Genomic DNA, 19,267 nt, shown 5'->3' on the forward strand with positions numbered 1-19,267 from the left:
GCTCACAGTGTGCAGTTGGCAAACACTATGTAGAAAGAAAAATATCTGAATGAGTTAATGTTTTGCAAGGCTCGACTGGGTGAATGACAGAGTGGAGCAAATTGCTATGAACTTAGATCTTCTCGAATGATAGACCTTGAAACAAGGACGCGCAAAGCAGATTTGTGGAAGGGGAAGTTCAAGACTAGAAGTGAGAGGAGAAATATTTAAAAAGGACAAGAGTGATTATTGTGTGGAATGAACATCCAGAGGAATGGTGGATGCAGATACAGTTAGAACATTTGTAAAGATATTTGAATAAACACATGGATTAGGAAAGGTTTGGAGAGATATGGGCCAAGGGGGATGAGTTTAGTTTGGGAACGTGGTCAGCATGGGCTGGTTGGACCGAAGGGTCAGTTTCTGAGTTGTGTTACACCGTGGTCATGACCTCATTGAGGAAAACATATCAGGTCTTTTTGTCCTGCGTTGATGGTATGTCTATTGCAACTGCCTCAGCAATTCTTTATATATGAAAATGAATGCGAAACAATGGGATGTCTACCTGTGGATTTCCATCCCTAGCTGAACCCACGTTGTACTCCAAATTGTGGCCTATCCATACTCTTGGAGGAATAATACTGTTCATTTTGAATCAGTTCAGATCAACACATTTTTAATCAGTAAGGGAAGTTATGGGGGAAAGACATGAAAGTGAAGCTAAGGATTATCAGATCAGCCATGATCTCATTGAATGACAGAGCAGACTTAGAGTCATAGAGATGCGCAGCATGGAAACAGATCTTTCTGTCTGACTCATTGATGCCGACCAGATATCATAACCTAATCTAGTCCTATTTGCCAGTATTTGGCCCATATCCCTCCAAACCCTTCATATTCATATACCCATCCAGGTGCCTTTTGCATGTTGTAATTGTACCAGCCTCTACCACTCCCTCTGACAGCTCATTCCACACGCACACCACCCTCTGTGTGAAAAGTTGCCCTTTAGTTCCCTTTTTTATATTTCCCCTCTCACCCTAAACCAATGCCTCTGGACACCCCCACCCCAGTGAAAATACTTTGTCTATTTGCCCTATCCATGCTCTTCATGATTTTATAAACCACTATAAGGTCACTCCTCAGCCTCCGATGCTCCAGGGAAAACAGCCCCAGCCTATTCAACCTCTCCCTATAGTTCAAATCCTCCAATCCTGGCAATCTTATAAATCCTTTCTGAATCCTTTCAAGTTTCACATCCTTCCGATAGGAAGGAGACCAGAATTGCACGCAATATTTTGAAAGTGGCCTAACCAATACCCAGTACAGCTGCAACATGACCTCCCAACTCCTATACTCAATGTTCTGACCAATAGAGGAAAGCATACCAAACGCCTTCTTCAGTATCCTATCAACTCTACTTTCAAGGAACAATGAACCTACACTCCAAGGTCTCTTTGTTAGCAACACTCCCTAGGACCTTACCATTAAGTGGATAAGTCCAGTCTGATTTTCTTTTCCAAAATGCAGCACCTTGCATTTATCTGAATTGAACTCCATCTGCCACTCCTCAACCCATTGGTTCATCTGATCAAGATCCCGTTGTAATCCAAGATAACCTTATTCGCTGTCCACTACACCTCCAATTTTGGTGTCATTTGCAAACCTACTAACTCAACCTCCTGTGTTCACAGCCAAATGATTTACATAAATGACAAGAAGTTGTGGACCCAGCACCGATCCTTATGGCACTCCACTGATCACAGGCCTTCAGTCTGAAAAGCAACCCTCCACCACCACCCTCTGTTTTCTACCTTTAAGCCTGTTCTCCTGGTTCTCTCTGTATTCATGAGATCCAATCTTGCTAACCAGTCTCCCATGGGGAACCGAGTCAAATGCCTTACTGAAGTCCATATAGAGGCTCTACCTTCATCAATCCTCTTGTTACTTCTTCAAAAAACTCACTCAAGTTCATGAGGCATGATATCCCACACATGTTGACTATCCCGAATAAGTCCTTGCCTTTCCGAATACACGTAATTCCCATCCCTCAGTATTCCTTCCAACAACTTGCCCACCACCAATGTCAGACTCGCTGGTCTATAGTTTCCTGGCTTTTTGTTACACCTTTCTTAAATAGTGGCACCACGTCAGTCTTCCAGCACCCCATCTGTGACTATCAACTTGATGGGCTGAATGGCCTACTTCTGCTCTGGCACCTTGTCGTCTTTTTAATTATCTGGTAATATTTGATGGAGTCGTAACTTCTTTAGATCCCCCTTTAACTTTCAATGCCAGAAGGCCAGGACACAATCTTGTACTTTTCTTCAAAAGCACTCGTGGCAATTTCATCTTGGTTCTAAATCTCATTTGTTCCACACTTACCGAACCAAATAAAAAGTTATAATTCATCCGGCTGGAGTGAAGGGAAAGTGGATGTGGAAAATCCTAAAGAGAAAAAAGGAAGAAAAAGTGTAGATTTTCAGAGTCTGCGGGGCTTCATCGCTTTTAATTACATCATCAGAGTCAGTCGGAGACAGATTCCATACTTTCTTTGCTCTTTCATAACTTGAAACTTGAGTAAATACAGCCCTGTAAAAGGAAAATATTGACGCGGTTTCCATTTTCTTTTGACTGAAACTTGGCGACGCTTTCAAAATAAGTGGGATATGCAACATAGTTGTTGTATTTGTATTCTGCTCACGTTCCCAAGGAGAACTAAGATCATTTTGAAGTGCAGTTGTGTTAATAATGGGATGCCATTGGGATAGTGAGCCAGTGGGTTTTGTGCAGTCTTTGTGGTGATAAGGCAGTGTTTGTTCACACTAACTAGTGTTAGTGTGGCTACATTCCAGAACCAAGCCGACTCCCAGCCATTCCGTGGTTATAAGTTTAAGACAGACAATGTCGTATCCCTCTTCACACATTGGCAGACCAACAGCTGGGATGGGTTACCCAAAAAGGCTACTCAAGGTCAGATTCTTGGAATAGTTTGACGACGTGCTGAAAAGGCCTTTGGGTTGATGGATGGCCACCTGATTTGGGGAAATGGGGATTGGGATTTCTCTGTCTCAATTTAGCTTGCAGTTGGATAGGTTTGATTTCTGCGGTCTAGTGGTGAATATTTTCATCAATCTGTGAGTTCTTTTGAACAATATTAAGTTACAGAGTTTTTTTCCTTTTAGATTCATCTTCCCAACTGGTAACCTCATCTATCGAGCTGCATGTCTGTTGCCTCTGTAGTATAAAAGATAAGAATGTTTGCAAAGCATGGATCCAATAATGGTTCTCATTGTAGAACAACAGAATGCCAGGAGCTAATTCAAAGCAAATGGTGTTTAGTGAATGGTTTCAGAAAGGGATATGTCATTGTATAACACCTGACAATATCCATATTCACTACATGCTTAACTCCTGGCTCCTGTTTAACTGCGTGTCCACAATGATTCATTGAGACCTCTCCTTCTTTTGAGTTAGAGGGTTATAGGTTCAGGTTCCAGTCCAGAGACTGACTGAGATAATCTAATGCTTTCAATGCAACACAGAGACAGCACTTTCGGAGATACCGATTTCTGGCTATATCATTAAACCAAGGCACTGACTTGCTTACTGAGAATATATCATAAGGTCTGACCTCTGTTTGAAGAAGAAGGGATCTGTTTTTTTTCCTGGATTCCAATAATGATCCATTAACCAAACCTAAAGCAAGTGAAACAAAAAGAAATGTAGATACTGACAAAACAAACCACAAAGTGCTGGAGAAACTCAACAGGTCTGGCACCATCTGTGGAGAGAAAGCAAAGTACGCATTTTGAGTCCAGTGGTTCTGAAGAAGAGTCATTGGATTTGAAACCTTAACTCTGTTTCTCTCTTTGCAGATGCTCCCAGACCTGCTGAGTCTCACCTAAACTAAGTGATCAGTTATTATTTCTGCACTGTGAGTGGGTTCTTGATATGACAAATTGCCTGCTAAGTGTTCTTATAGTGGAAAGTAATGTCTAGGGCAATGCAGGAAGCTGATTATAGTGTGTTTGGGGCATTCTGGGTTTTTGAAAGCATAATAGAGTCATGGAGATGTACAGCATGGAAACAGACCCTGGGGTCTGTCCACACTAACCGGATAGCTTAAATTAAGCTAGTCCCACTTGCCAGCATTTGGTCCATAATTCCATATCCTTTCCTATTCATATACCCATCCAGAAACTTTTTAAATTTTGTAATTGTACTGGCCTCCACTACTTCCTCTGGCAGTTCATTCCATTCACCCTTTGCATGAAAAAGTTGTCCCGTAGGTCCCTCTTAAATCGTTCCCCTCTCACCTTAAACCAATGCCCTCGAGTTTTGGACTCCTGTACCCTGGGAAAAGACCTTGAATATTCACGCTATCCATGGGCTTCATGATTTTTATAAACTTCTATAAGGTCACCCCTCATCCGCCGCCACTCCAGGGAAAATAGCTGGATGCTATATCGATGGAAATTTAGCGACTTTTGAAATGCAAAGTTCTTTTAAGTTGACTATGCACTTGGATGAGAAGCTCACTTTTGTTTGACCAGCTTATTTCCTTCAGGGAGCTGTGCTTCTTGAGAAACAGAATGAAGCAGATTGAGGGTGACATCTAAGACAGCAAATATTTATCAAGCATGGAAGCTGTGGTAGTTGCCATGAGTTTTGTAATAAGTAAGGGTGAACTCATCCTGTCTGCGGTGAATTAAAGTTCATAATGCATCCCTTGCTTTAGTGGTAACCTTATATTTTGGATAATGACCGTGAATTAAAACAGGATTTAGCAAATTTGCTGAATGTGCAAATGAGCCAAACATGGGCATGCTGACTAAAACAAGCAAAGCCACAATTATCATGGTCTTGTCAGGATGTGCAGCATGCAATCCTTCAGGAAGGGCTACACACACTGAATCTTTCTGCTGTGCAATTGAAAAAAAAAGCAGTATCTTACATGAGTTGGCTGCTTATTTCAGCACAGTTTGTCTCAGCACAGTAATAAGAGGGCTGAGGGAAAGGGCAATAGAGTGCTGCTTTGCAAGAATTTAAGAGAAAGATAATATCTGCATTGGTGGACCAGTGTCTGCTCTATCTTCAGTGGAACTGTGCCATTCGGCTACAGATCTGGATTGTTCCTACATTTCCTTAGTTGAGTAGGTCGACAGAATCCTTAGTAGTGCCTCTGTTCCTGTTTCAGTACAGGGGCCATTGCATCTGCAACTTATGGACTTTAACCAAATGGGACTAGATCAGATTGGGATATCTGGTAGGCACAGATGAGTTACACCAAAGGGTGTGTTTCCCTGCTGTATGGCATGACTCTATGGCTCTCATGTTCTGGGGACCCAACTTTAAATCCTGTCACAAAGAAGGTGGAATTTGAATTCAATAAAAATCTGGAATTAAGTGTCTAATGATGACCAGGAATCCATTGCTGATTATCAGGAAAACCTACCTGGTTCATTAATGGAAGGAAACTGCCGTCGTTACCTGGTCTGGCCAACATCTGACACCAGACCCACAGCAATGTAGTTGACACTTAACCGCCCCTTAACAATCAGTGATGGACAGCAATGCCCTCATCCTATGAATGAATAAAAAAAATCACAGTCCATATCAGAGGGTGGGCATAACTAAATTAACTCTATTTACAATATGATTATTGAGAGAAGAGTAGGTTTACTGGTGTTATTCTGTGTAATGAGTTTTAGATCACTGCCCATGTACTGGTATTAGAGTCACAGAGTCATAGAGATGTACAGCACAGAAACAGACCCTTCAGTCCAACTCGTCAATGCCAACTTAATCTTGTCCCATTTGCTAGCACATGGCCAATGTCCCTCTAAACCCTTCCTATTCATATACCCATCAAGATGCCTTTTAAATAATGCAGTTGTACTAGCATCCACTACTTTCTCTGGCAGCTCATTCCATACATGCACCATCTTCTGTGTGAAAAAGTTGCCCCTTAGGTCTCTTTTATATCTTTCTCCTCTCACCCTAAAGCCATGCCCTCTAGTTCTAGAGATGTACAGCATGGAAACAGACCCTTCGGTCCTACCCATCCATGCCGACCAGATATCCCAACCCAATTTGGTTCCACCTACCAGCACCCGGCCCATATCCCTCTAAACCCTTCCTATTCATATACCCATCCAAATGCCACTAAAATGTTGCAATTGTACCAGCCTCTACCACTTCCTCTGGCAGCTCATTCCATATACATACCACCCTCTGCATGAAAACGTTGCCCCTTAGTCTCTTTTATGTCTCTCCCCTCTCACCCTAAACCTTTGGCCTCTAGTTCTGGACTCCCTGACCCCAGGGAAAAGACTTTGCCTATTTACCCTATCCATGCCCCTCAATTTTGTAAACCTCTATAAGGTCACGCCTCATCCTCCAACGCTCCAGGGAAAACAGCCCCAGCCTGTTCCAAAGTGTATCTATTTGTTTGGAATGGGTCTTCCTCAAAAGAAATAACATTTCGGCTTTCTCCTTAAAAACTCAAAATGTTTCTGTGGTGTGTCCATCAAGAACATGTACCTTCAGATTCATAACTCATGTCTTTGAGTTTTGTATAATCTTGTTGAGTGTAAACAGCTGGTCTCAGAGTACCAGATAGTCACTGTGATGCAGAATTCTTGCACTTCATCAATGTCAATTATAGTAGCTGGACTTGGAACAGAGTCAACAGCTCCTACCCTATGAGCCTGTAAGGAAACTATTGAGAGAGGAATCGCTGAAAATAACCAAATGGTGGAATTTATCATTTTTAGATACTTCCCGGTATATTTCCTTTCCTTGTGAAAGCAGTAACTCTGACAGAGGTTCAGTTTCATGGACACAACAGCTGCTCCCGGGATTTCATCCAAGTGGCCATTTGTCATCTCTCAACAGGGATTGTTAGTGTTATCCGAAGCTATGTTAAACTTGGAGAATTTACAGCCAAGTCCATTCCTGTTTTCGTCTGTTACTAGAAGGGTGTCCTTATGCCATGATCAGAAATGGGAAATGTGACTGATTTACTCCATAATCTTCCTTTTCCCCCCTTGGGGCACTGACACAGATTGTAACGCTATTCTTAGCCATTTGACTGGAATCACTTAACTTGATGTAAGTTCACGATCAATTGGCACTACTCTATAGGAGGAATCCTGATAAGTTTTTTTGTTTAATGTTTCCCTCCACTCCGATGCACTGAGCTAATGAGAGGACTTTATTGCATTCAGCTGAAATACGATAGACCTGCAATTGGATCCTCAGTACATTTGTACATATACTGTAGATGCACCTTCCAGCTTGAAAATGAAGCTTCCAGCTCAGCAAGCAAACCTACGTCCACAAACAGGCTAGTGTGGTTCAAGTTGGCAATTCACCATCACCTTCTCAAGTTCAATTAGTTACGGGTATTGCCTAGGTTACATATGAAGAGCTTATACCTAAAACATCGATTCTCTTCCTCCTTGGATGCTGCCTGACCTGCTGTGCTTTTCCAGGATCACACTCTTGACACATATATCTCATAAGTACAGAAGTTACTGGTAAAGCTCAGCAGGTCTGGCAGCATCTGTGAAGAGAAATCAGAATTATTTCGGGTCCAGTGACCCTTCCTCAGAACTGATGGTAGCTCTGTCCATTTCTGATTTACCGCACCCACAGTTCTTTCAGTTTTTATGTCTCATAAGTAGCCAGACTAATTCCGGGAATATCATGATTGATGTACAAGGGCAGATTGGATCAGTTCACTGGAGTTTAGAAGAATGAGGAGATATCTCATAGACATCTCATAAAATTCTAACATGACCAGACAGGGAAAACACAGGTAGGGTCTTCCCTACAACCAGGGAGTCCAGAACCAGGGGTCACAGTCTAACAATATAGGGTGAAACATTTAAAACTGAGATGAAGAGAAATTCATTCATTCAGAGGGTGGGAATCTGTGGAATTCTCTGCCACAGAGAAAGGTTGAGGCCAAAACATTAAACATTTTCAAGAAGGAGTTAGGATATATTCCTGAAGGCTAAAGGGCTCAAAGGCTGTGGGGAGAAGCAGAAAGAGGATACTGAATTGAATAATCAGCCATGATCATATTGAATGGTGCAGGAGGCTCGAAGGGCCAAGTCCAAGAGTTTATAGAAACCCTACAGTGTGGAAACAGGCCATTCAGCCCAACAAGTCCACCCCATTCTCCAAAGAACATCCCACCCAGACTCACCCCATCCCTGAAGCCCCCCCACGATAGCTAATCCACCCTAACCTGCACATCCCCGATAACTATTGGCAATTTAACATGGCCAATCCACCCTATCCTGCACATCTTTGGATTATGGGAGGAAACTGGAGCATCCGAAGGAAACCCAGGCAGACTGGGGGATAACGTGCAAACTCCACGCAGACAGTTGCCCAAGGCTGGAATCGAACCTAGGTCCCTGGTGCTGTGAGGCAGCAGTGCTAACCATTGAGCCACAGTGCTACCCCGAGTACCTACTCTTGCCCCCTTTCTATATAAAACAAATTTGAATAAGTACCTTGGCAGCAATGCCAGTTTCTGTTTTTCTTTTAGCCCTCATTGGTTTAGATCTATGAAGCTTTGCATTTACCCAACAAGCCTTCAATGGTGTACATCATGAGAGGTTTGTTTGAAGAATGGTTGATAATTTCACTAATTGCATTCCACAGCCTTCCATGTAATCAATGCAAAAAGCTCCGCGGGGAAGTGAGAGTTGTAGTGGTAAACGTGATAAATGTTTTCTTGAGGGATTGCAGACACAGTGGCTTTATGCTTGAAGAGTTGTGATGTTTTTGGAATCACTTCTCACTCTCATTAATGCAAATCTGCAAACATATGTGGAAGGGCTGGTGGAAAAATATTCAGTTGCAGTTATGAAAATAGAAGGTTGCGGGCTCCTGCCCCAGACTAAAGCCATTAGTCCACTTCCCCTATTTTCATAATACAGTTCAGCACAAGAGTTTTCCAGTCATGATAGTGCGTGTCACCACCTCAAGGTTTCATAAAGGATGTTAGAATCAATTAAGTATTTTTGAAGTAATGTCATAATGAAGGAAACAAAAGAAACCAGTTTTCATACTGACATTCCCGGACTTGTGGATTGAGGGGGGTGGAGCAGTGTTTGAGATCGAGGAGGTGAACATGTTAATTTAACAAGTAATTAAAGTTAGAAGGGAACCAGTTGATGGTTGTTAATTGGTTTATTGCTGTTCAGTTATCTACGCTCTTTTGTGTGCAGTCATAGTGTCCCTATGTTTGGACTAAGATTCTCAGGTTCAAGTCCCACTTACTCCAGAGGTGTGTCATAACATGCCTGGGCAGGCTGATTAAAAAGAAATCGTCCAGATGGTTAAGTATTTTTTGAAGCAGTGATAGTGTCCCTACCTCTGACCCAGGAGGCCCAGTTTCAAGTCCTAACTGCTCCAGTGTAATAACATCTCTCTACAGGCTGATTAGAAAGTATTTTGTCTCGATATCTAGGGGCTCTTGAGGCACAGTGGTATTGTCCAGACCCCAGAGCTGGAAATCTTGGGTTCACATCCTACCTGTTTCAGAGGTGTGTTATGTCTGAATTGGTTGAGCAGGGGATTTTTGTGGTGCGGATGTAGTGTCCCTCCCTCTGAGCCAAGAGGCCTGGGCTCAAGTCCCTTGTGCTCTAGAGGTGTTTAATAACATCTCGTTACAAGTTGAGTAGAACATATCCAAAGGGAGACGAACTGGAAGAGAGTACTGTTAGTTTGGAGCAGTCATAGAGTCATAGAGATGTACAGCACAGAAACAGAACCTTTGATCCAACTCGTCCATGCTGACCAGATATCCCAACCTAACCTTGTCCCATTTGCCAGCACATGGCCCATATCCCTCTAAACCCTTCCTATTCATATACCCATCCAGATGCCTTTTAAATAATGCAATTGTACCAGCCTCCACCACATCCTCTAGCAGCTCATTCCATACACGCACCATCCTCTGTGTGAAAAAGTTGCCCCCAGGTCTCTTTTATATCTTTTTCCTCTCACCCTTAACCTATGCCCTCTAGTTCTAGACTCCCTCACAAAAAACTTTGTCTGTTTATCCTATCCAAACTCTGTCCTTTAGTTTCTGCCTGGCCAACTTGCTTGGGTTCCATTAACAAACCACTCAAGACAGAGAACAAAGACTCTGGCGATTAGTTGTAGCCCGAGCTATGAGAAAGCTCTTCTGGTTCTGAAAGCTATGTGTAGAAATGCCATTCTAAAGTCTTTGTCACGTAGCCCACCAGGCTAATACAGTAACGTAGTGCCATGGAATTGGTAATGCACAATAAAAGATGTTAAGCAGAAGTTTGCCTGCCCCCCCACCAATGGGAATGGAGGATGTTCCCTCTCTCTGCTCTATTATTGGGGAATTTTATAGAAAGAGGGATCAGATTCAGGGAGCCTATTCGAAAGGTAGTGTGCAGATGTTAGGGCCCAATTAAGGGCCATTTTGGCACTACTTTGGTATTTTGCTGATGAAAGGTCACCTCCTTACCTCATGGGGAGGGTGCCAGATAAATGGAGGCAGCTTTCTAGTGACAGAGAGAGGGACATTATATCAAAAAAGGGGTTGGTAGTAGATGAGGCAGCAGCCACAGCCCCATCAGTGTCCCAGGAGGACCACCAGGACCCATCATTTCAGACATTTCCTCTCCTCCTGTAGGCCCCTGGCTTCCCACAGTGGTGGCCCAGGCTCGGCTTTTCCAACCGGGCTAGCAGGCCTGGGAATGGGCTGCAGCCCCTGAAGCAGATGGCAGCACTGGTACCAGTCACCCAGACAGCTGACACGCTAATGTTTGGGTGGAAGGCTCACCATCCACGCATGTGACAGTGACACACATTTCCAGCTAACTGGGCCAGTCCCCCAACCAGTACAATTCAGCCCAGTGTCCTTCAGCTGTACTTAAAACCTAGAAATAAGCTAGAGGGGCATGTAGACTTTCTTTTGAAGAAGAATAATGAATTATCTTGGTTTTTTTAGGCAATATCTCTTTCTTGAAAATCCCAAGAAGAGATTTAGGATGAAAATTGGCTTTGGCAGGGTCCACAAAACAGCCAATAGAAAAATCACCTGTCCAGTAAACACTTGGCCTGATTTCTCTCCTATTGGTGCAAATGACAAAGTAACTTATTTGGCTGTGAAATGCTTTGGGATTTTGTTCTCTTTTGAATAACATAATGAAATAGATGACAGCTTTTAGTCTCAAAACTCAGTCGAGTGATTCCTTGGAGTCGAATAAGTATTTTTTTGAACTCTGCAACATTCTCTTAAACAACACCAAAGAACTCTGGGGAAACTTGGATTATGTATAATAAAGCATGGGTGAGTGATCCTGACACCTGAGAATTGAGTGAATTTCAGTTCCATTTGGACACTGCTGTGAGCACTCAGGGATCTGGTGCAATATAGGAGCTGCTGCAGTTCTGAAACTTTTGACTTGTTTTTAAGAAAAACTTTGATCAATAGAAAGGATATTAAGCTGGACAGAGCTCAGAAGAGATTTACCAGGATGTTGCTGGGTATGGAAGGTTTGAGTTATAAAGAAAGGCTGGATAGGCTGGGACTTTTTTCACTGGAGTGTATGAGGTTGAGAGGTGACCTGGTATAAGTTTATAAAATAATGTGAGGTATAAATAAAGTTAATGGTAGTTGTCTTTTCACTAGGATGGGGAATTTCAAGATGAGGAGGTACAATTTTAAGGTGAGAGGAAAAAGACTTAAAATAGACAAATTGAGGGGCAACCTTTTATACAGAGGGCGGTTTGCGTGTGGAATGAACTTCCTGAGGAAGTAGTGGATGTGGGTACGTGGCAATGTTTAAAAGACATTTAGATGAGTTCGTGAGTAGGGTGGGTTTGGAGGGATATGGGCCAGGATCAGACAGGTGGGACTAGTTTAGTTTGGGATTAAGGTTGACGTGGATTGGTTGGACCGAAGGGTCTGTTTCTGCGCTCTATGACTTTTATGAGACCTAGCACAGCAAACATATTGTTGAACCAAAGTTAAGCAAAGGATTGTTTTGGTACTGGTATTGTAGACGAATGGCTGAACAGCTGTAAAATGTTTATCAGATCTGTGTGACATGAACCTTGCTAAAATCATCCAAGACTGTGAAGCTTAACTAAGCAAAAATAAACACGCAGAAAACATGATGGGATTGCACTGACCTGGAGATAGACTGGGGAGAGGGCAGTTAAAAATAAAACAGACTGAAAAATTACAATCAAGATCATTTTAAAGGCGGGTATCAGTCAAAGATAAGTGTCGGATTTGAAAGATCGGTGCTGTATCCTTACATAAGCAAGATCAATCCTTGTGGATTGTTTTTCTGGTTCTAAGTAAAACTTTTTTATGTACATAGTCCCAAAAGTTGAAGTCTCCTTCCATGTCTGTACTGGAGCCACAAGAAATGACACAACCCTGAGTCCCAGAGGTCAACATCTTAGCCAGGCTTAGATTTGAACGTTGATTAAAAGGCTCCAAGCCAGACAAACTTGAGTAATCATTCTCTTTAAAAGGGAAGGAAAGTGTAACAAAAGCACTTTCTATAATACTCACTTCATCTTATTCTAAAAAAACAGTAGATGTCATTTAGAAACTATGCTGGATTCTGCCATTATTCTCATCCAAACAGAGACTGACATTTGCATTTCCATGTCTCCATCAGTCATTTTGATGAAACATACTCATTGACATGTCATCAAGTGTTGAATGCGGTCTTTGTCAGGTTTTGAAACTGAACCTGTACATGCTAGTTATGACCTCCCTTCACATTCTGATCAGGTTTCAAGCCTTTCAACAATATTTATCAAGATCAAAAGTGACATGTGCTTTGACTATGTTTGTGGTAAATATCTCTTCCTTATCCCATCAATGATACATTTGGTTTCTCACCATAACACACGCTGCCTTCTCCGCCCCTTCTTATGCTTGATGTCCAATCTTTGCTTCCTTCTTTCACATGGAATGCCTTGCTGTTTTCCTGTAAATCAAAAGTGCTGTGGAAGTGCACTCTGTCTGATTCCCTGTCTGACCTTCCATGTGGTGTAATCCAAGATATCACGCAACCCTTTGCTTTTAAAACTTTCAGTTTTCTGTTCTCTTCCATTTAGTCTGTTCCATATTGAAATTACCTTCTCGATTCCTCTTTCTAACTCTACTTCATCAGCATTTTTAGAACCTTGATGCATAGCCTTTTTATTTTAAAATTAAAGCATTTCTGATTGACCTCACATTTTTGGACACAATGAAAACCTATCTCTTTTAATTCTGCAAAGGCCAGGTTCTTTTACGTTGGTTGCACGGCTGACAAGAGACCTCTTTTCTTTGCTGATATTCCTTCTTATTCTATCAACATCTTACTATCATCAAAACAATCTCATTAACTCCTTTTCGGAGATAAAAATTTCCCATGTCCCTTCCACTGCCAGATGTGTCACGAAACTTAGGTTTTCTCATCAAGAAAAGAAAATTGTTCTTTTTCCTTGAATGATACCTATGATTTGAGACTGTCCAAGATTTGCACAATGTCCTTATGAATGGTTGACTATTTGTTGCTACAGTCCTAGATATACTGCAAGATAAAGTTACCATTGAGATGATCTTCAACTCCAACTTGTCATAATCCATCCCAACCATTTATCATAAGAACAGGAGTAGGCAATTTTACCCATAAAGCCTATTCTACTTTTTAATGTGATCATTGTTGATCATTGCATAAAATCCATTGATGTATGTGCTTTCCCTCATAGCCTTAATATCTTTACCTCATACAAATTCTTGATCTCAGTCTTGGGAAATATAATTTGACTCATCTTTTGAAAAGAGTTCCAGATTTCGACAACCTCCGTTGGATCAAAGCGTGCTTTTCACTCTTGATTTTTGTGATTGAGTCCCATTTATTCTGGATGCCCTCACCAGAGGAAATTAGTTTTATTTTACTTAATAGATAAAAGCCGCTTATAATTTAATAAATCTGAATTACCCACCCCCTCCACCCCCTCCACCCCCTCCACCCCCACTTACAACCCAATGGTTATAACCCAACCCAATGGTTACAACCCAACTCCACAACCCAATGGTTATGTAACCTTAGAATTTCATTCCTGAACCTTGATGTCGCTTTCGTTCAAAGTTTGTGAGAAGATTTGTAGCTCGGGTGCTCATTGTTGTGGTTCTGTTCGCCGAGCTGGGAATTTGTGTTGCAGACGTTTCGTCCCCTGTTTAGGTGACATCCTCAGTGCTTGGGACCCTCCTGTGAAGCGCTTCTATGATCACTTTTGTGAAATTGTGTAATGTACTCTTAGAGAACACTACCTATTTCATGGGGTGAGATGTAATTCATCATAGTTTCCTGATTCATTCATCACATGCTCAGAACTAGCTGTGGAACTCATTATCTCCATCAGCTGTTTCACCTTTTTCCGTCTTGAGCTTTGAAAAGTTTGGTTCATCCAGGTTTGTCTTTCATAAAACGTGCTGGTATTTCAATCGATACAACCAGAAAGAACATCTATTTCTTATGCTATGTGTAAAAATAAATGATCGGTTCTCAATGAAATTAAACAGGAAGTGCTGGAGAAACTCAGCAATTCTGGTAACTTCTATGAAGAGAGAAACAAAGTTAACATTTTGAGTCTAATCTGACTCTTCTTGGAAATGATGTATCGATACAGTCTTGTGTAGAAAGCTACCTCCCTCATGTCTTCATCCTTTAATATTTCTACACATAAAATTTTCTAAAACAAATATTTATCATAAAATATATTCTAGGATTCTTCTGCAAAATTAAAATTTATTGCAGCATTATAGGCATTTTACATTTAATATAGCTTAGGGGACTTTGAGCAATTGCATTAAAAATGAATTTATTTCAAGTTTTGTGAACATACCTGAAGTGGTTTGTTCAAAAGAGGTCATTAAAAGTTCTGTCGGGACATTAGAGAACTTTTGAAGCAAGGCTTCTTAAAAATCATCGGGTGGCACGGTGGCTCAGTGCTTAGTATTAATGCCTCACAGCACCAGGGTCCCACGTTTGATTCCAGCTTCAGGCGACAGTCTGTGTGGAGTTTGCATGTTCTCCCCGTGTCTGTGTGGGTTTCCTCCGGGTGCTCCGGTTTCCTCCCACAGTCCAAAGATGTGCAGGTCAGGTCATTGGCCATGCTAAATTGCCCATAGTGTTAGGTGCATTAGTCAGAGGGAAATGGGTCTGGATGGGTTACTCTTCGAAGGGTCGGTGTGGACTTGTTGGGCTGAAGGGCCTGTTTCCACATGAGGGACTCAAATGACTGGCAATAACTGTGTTCTTTTCCATAGACCTTACCCAGACTGCTTTTGAATACTAATTGGCTTGGAGAAGTTCTTGTTTTATCTGGTATTGTTGGAGGAAGGCCTGCTAAGAACAAACTGAGTTGATAGAAAGCTTACTATGAACAAGCTGCCCAGCTCATTATCTCTCCTTTCTTTAAAGAAACCTTATATGTCAGTTCAGGGTGAAACTTAATTGTTCTTTTGAAAAAGTGATTGAAAAGAATATTTCAAAATTGTATTTCCTGAATAAGCTGTGCCTGCAAGCCTTCAGAGACAATGGTACATGATTAGCATTGTCCAGAATATCAGTGCAACAGACTGAAAAGTATCCAATACTTTAAGAATAAGCCATTATGGCCAAAGTGATTTTTCTTTTGTGGAAAACTGATCTTTGCAGAGAGTTTTATCTTACCTCTCGAAGTGCATATTTATAGGGATAAGTATTTATATTTCTGACTGTGTATGCTCACCAATTACTGCATCTTCATTGAATAATTTTTGCTTTGATATTATTATCAATTATTATGTTTATAGACTTCTGTTCCAATCAGATATTGTCACCTTGGTAACTGGAAAAGTATTTTTATGTGATGTAGTTTAGAGAGACAGTTCACTAACTGCAGCCTTGGTCGCAACAATAGGAAGCACAGAATGTATGGGCAGGATGAAATTGAGGGACAGACGCTTGAAAACAAAACACCAAAAAAAAAGATAAACTGACATCAGTGTGCATAAGTAATTCTGGAAATGTCATTTTCTTCTGCTAACAGATTCAATGCTGAGAAAACATTCTAAACCCCTGTCAAATCAGTTGTTGAGTCATTATATGCAAGTATACTTCAAGACACCTTAAGTGTCGCTGGGGCAATATCTTCAGACTTCTTCCCTAGCAGCATTGTAGGTCTATGCAAAATGGACTGTAGCACTTCAAGACGACAGTTCACCACCACTTTCTCAAGGGCATTTCAAGATGGGCAGTAAATGCTGGCCCAGCCAGCAATGTCCTAGACCCCATGAATAAATGGTAAAAGAAGTAAGGCATGCTTGCAGTAAATATATCACAGTCGAGAGTGTGTTGCTGGAAAATCACAGCAGGTCAGGCAGCATCTGAGGAGCAGGAAAATCGACATTTTGGGCATAAGCCCTTCATCAGGAATGAGGTTTGTGGGCCGGGGCTGAGAGAGACTTGTGGGTTGGGGCTGAGAGATTTATCTCTCAGCCCCAACCCACAAGTCTCTCTCGGCCCCGGCCCACAAACCTCATTCCTGATGAAGGGCCTAAGCCCGAAACATCGATTCTCCTGCTCCTTAGATGCTGCCTGACTGGCTGGGCTTTTCCAGCAACACACTCTCGCCTGTGATCTCCAATATCTGCAGTCCTCGCAGTCCTCACAATATATCACAGCTAGGGATCTCGGTAAAGCAATCTAGTGAAAATGAATACATAATGAAGCAAAAATGTATTCTTCATACTCGTTTGATAGGGTAAAACAATTCATGGGGACAATTTATTACTTTAAACTTGTTTGTTTCAGATGTTACAGGAGGCAGGTAAAGAGACAACTTGCATTGAAATAATGCTTTAAACTAGCAAACTATCCCAGTTAGTCATACCTACTCAAATTGTGACCCCAAACTATGTGAGGAGATATTTGAACACACAGCCCAAAACCTTAGTCAAAGATGCAGATTTCAAAAAGTCTTACAAAGGCGGGAAGGAGGACAAGTTTAAGTATGAGATTCCAAGGTTTAATGTTCAGGCAGCTGAAAGTAAGGCCACCAAGTTTACTAAGGAGACACGAAACTGGGGTCACGCTGTGTTTAGTGTATCCTTGCGTTTCGTGAATACAAAAAAGATGTACATCATTCTGTGAAATGTGAATTTCACTCCCATTTTCCCAATGTCCCCTTTGCAGGTTCATATCATGGTGAACCAGAACACTGTCAAACTGATCGTGGACTGTGAAGAGGTTGAAGAGAAGACGGCAAATCCGCCCGGTAACATTTCCACCGATGGATACGAAATTCTTGGAAAACTAGCAAAAACTAGAGGACCAAAGGGCAGGTCGGCTCCAGTAAGTGACGACAATTTCATTGAGTTAAAGGTGCTAACCTTTTCGATACTTCTTTGCCTCCCTTGCCGATCTTTGATTGTTCAGAGCATTTGATACCCAACTAGTTGGCGTGAGTATATGCCAAGCTGTTAACTGACATCAACATTTATTAGCTACTTTTTCTGAATGGTACAGTTATGTCACATAATCAAGAAACTGATTATGAAACACGCAGATGACAAGCAACATGAATTCGACTGGGACAACACTACTATTATAGGACAAGCCAAACAGAGAACAGCCAGGGAATTCCTAGAGGCTTGGCAATCATCCACAGATTCAATCAATAAGCACATCGACCTGGACCCAATATACCGACTACTGCAATGTACAGTTGGAACTGACAACTGGAAGTGGCAGAGACAAACCACTATAAATGCCAGAGGAACATCACAGAAGCGCTTCACAGGAGGTTCCCAAACACTGAGGATGTCACCTAGACAGGGGAAGAAACGTCTGCAACACAAATTCCCAGCTCGGCGAACAGAACCACAACAACGAGCACCCGAGCTACAAATCTTCTCACAAACTTTCATCAAGAAACTGAAATTATTTTTGGTTAAGTTGGCCCTTTTCTCAAAAGCTTAAGTGTTAAACACCCAAATGGGGGTTCTACCAGAACTGGGTGAGTGTGGGTTAATACCAGCGACAACCATGTGTGACTATACATGCCCCCCATTGCTTTTCTATTTAGAATCAACAATCCTGGAAGCTTCAGTTCAGTCCTTCTCCAATCTGTTAATTCTCCTCTGTTCCAATAGCTCAACAGCGTGCCAGAGATGAAATCAAGATCTGCCTGTGGGAGGAGAACATTTCTAGTTTTAAATGTTTTAGTGAGCAAACACAGCTATATTGTGCCTTTTGTCCATATAACCATCAGAAAAACAAATTTCTCCAGTGTATAAAAGATGGTGCAGGAGCATGTTTGTTACCTTGTGTGAGACTAAGGGTCTGAAGGCATTTATCATTGATCCTTTTTGGGTAAAAAGAAAATGCACCATTTGTCCTCCAATCTCTGGTATCATGGGTATACAGGAATGGGTTCCCATTTTATGGGATAGTGTTTTACAGTGCTGAATTTGATTCTGATCAAGGCCTCATCCACAATTGTAGGCCAATGGTCTGTGCTCCATTTAAAGATGTAACTTTGCAAATAGACTTTGGGCATAATTTTCAGGCTTGGAGCATCAGGTTGGAGATGGGTGCAGAAGCGAGTGAAACTCCAAACCAGGAGCAGAGTACATGTTCATGTGCAATCTCACGATCCTTAGCCTATTACACTCATGCACACATGAGGATCCTGGCAAGTCTTGCAATAGGGCGTGCAGAAAGTTGACAACCCACTCACACATCATGGGGTGATTGAGCATCCTGTCAGCAAAGAGAAGACATGACCCCAATGCTTCCCGGGTCAGTTCTTCTCCTTTCCCAACAGACCCTCCTCCCCTATGTTAGCTTTGCTCCACTTGGAGAAACATACACTGCAACTCAACCGTTCACATACCTTAACGGTGCATTGCTTGCTCTGAATTCACGCCAAGGTCCTGGAAAAAGGTTATCTTGCCAGATGCATATAGCTAGCTCTCTGAATGTAGTTGGAATGAACTATATTGGGAACGGGCACCCGTTGGGCTTGCGATGAGTTGCAAATGTACGCAGATAGGTTTCCCGGAACTTCCCCAACTTCCAAGGTTGGAGGACATCATTGCAAATGTTTACCGGGCTGTCGGGTTTCCAGTGTTTTTCTGCCTTTTATCTAATCTCTTGTGGACCAGATACTTCTGCCTCAATGAATAGCTTGTGTCAAGCTCCAGCATTTAAGGTGCACCTTCCCA

General features: G+C 41.9%; 1 protein-coding gene across 1 annotated transcript in view; it reads left to right on the forward strand.

The window, feature by feature from the left end:
• col12a1a (collagen, type XII, alpha 1a) overlaps nt 1-19,267 on the forward strand; it is a 267,414-nt gene that overhangs the window by 190,879 nt on the left and 57,268 nt on the right. The window contains exon 51 of the mRNA XM_072580290.1: nt 17,235-17,393. Coding sequence (XP_072436391.1) covers nt 17,235-17,393 — 159 coding nt within the window. The remainder of the gene's footprint in view (nt 1-17,234; nt 17,394-19,267) is intronic.

The sequence above is a fragment of the Chiloscyllium punctatum genome, chromosome 11, assembly GCF_047496795.1.
Source record: "Chiloscyllium punctatum isolate Juve2018m chromosome 11, sChiPun1.3, whole genome shotgun sequence".
NCBI classification, from domain to species: Eukaryota; Metazoa; Chordata; class Chondrichthyes; order Orectolobiformes; family Hemiscylliidae; genus Chiloscyllium; species Chiloscyllium punctatum.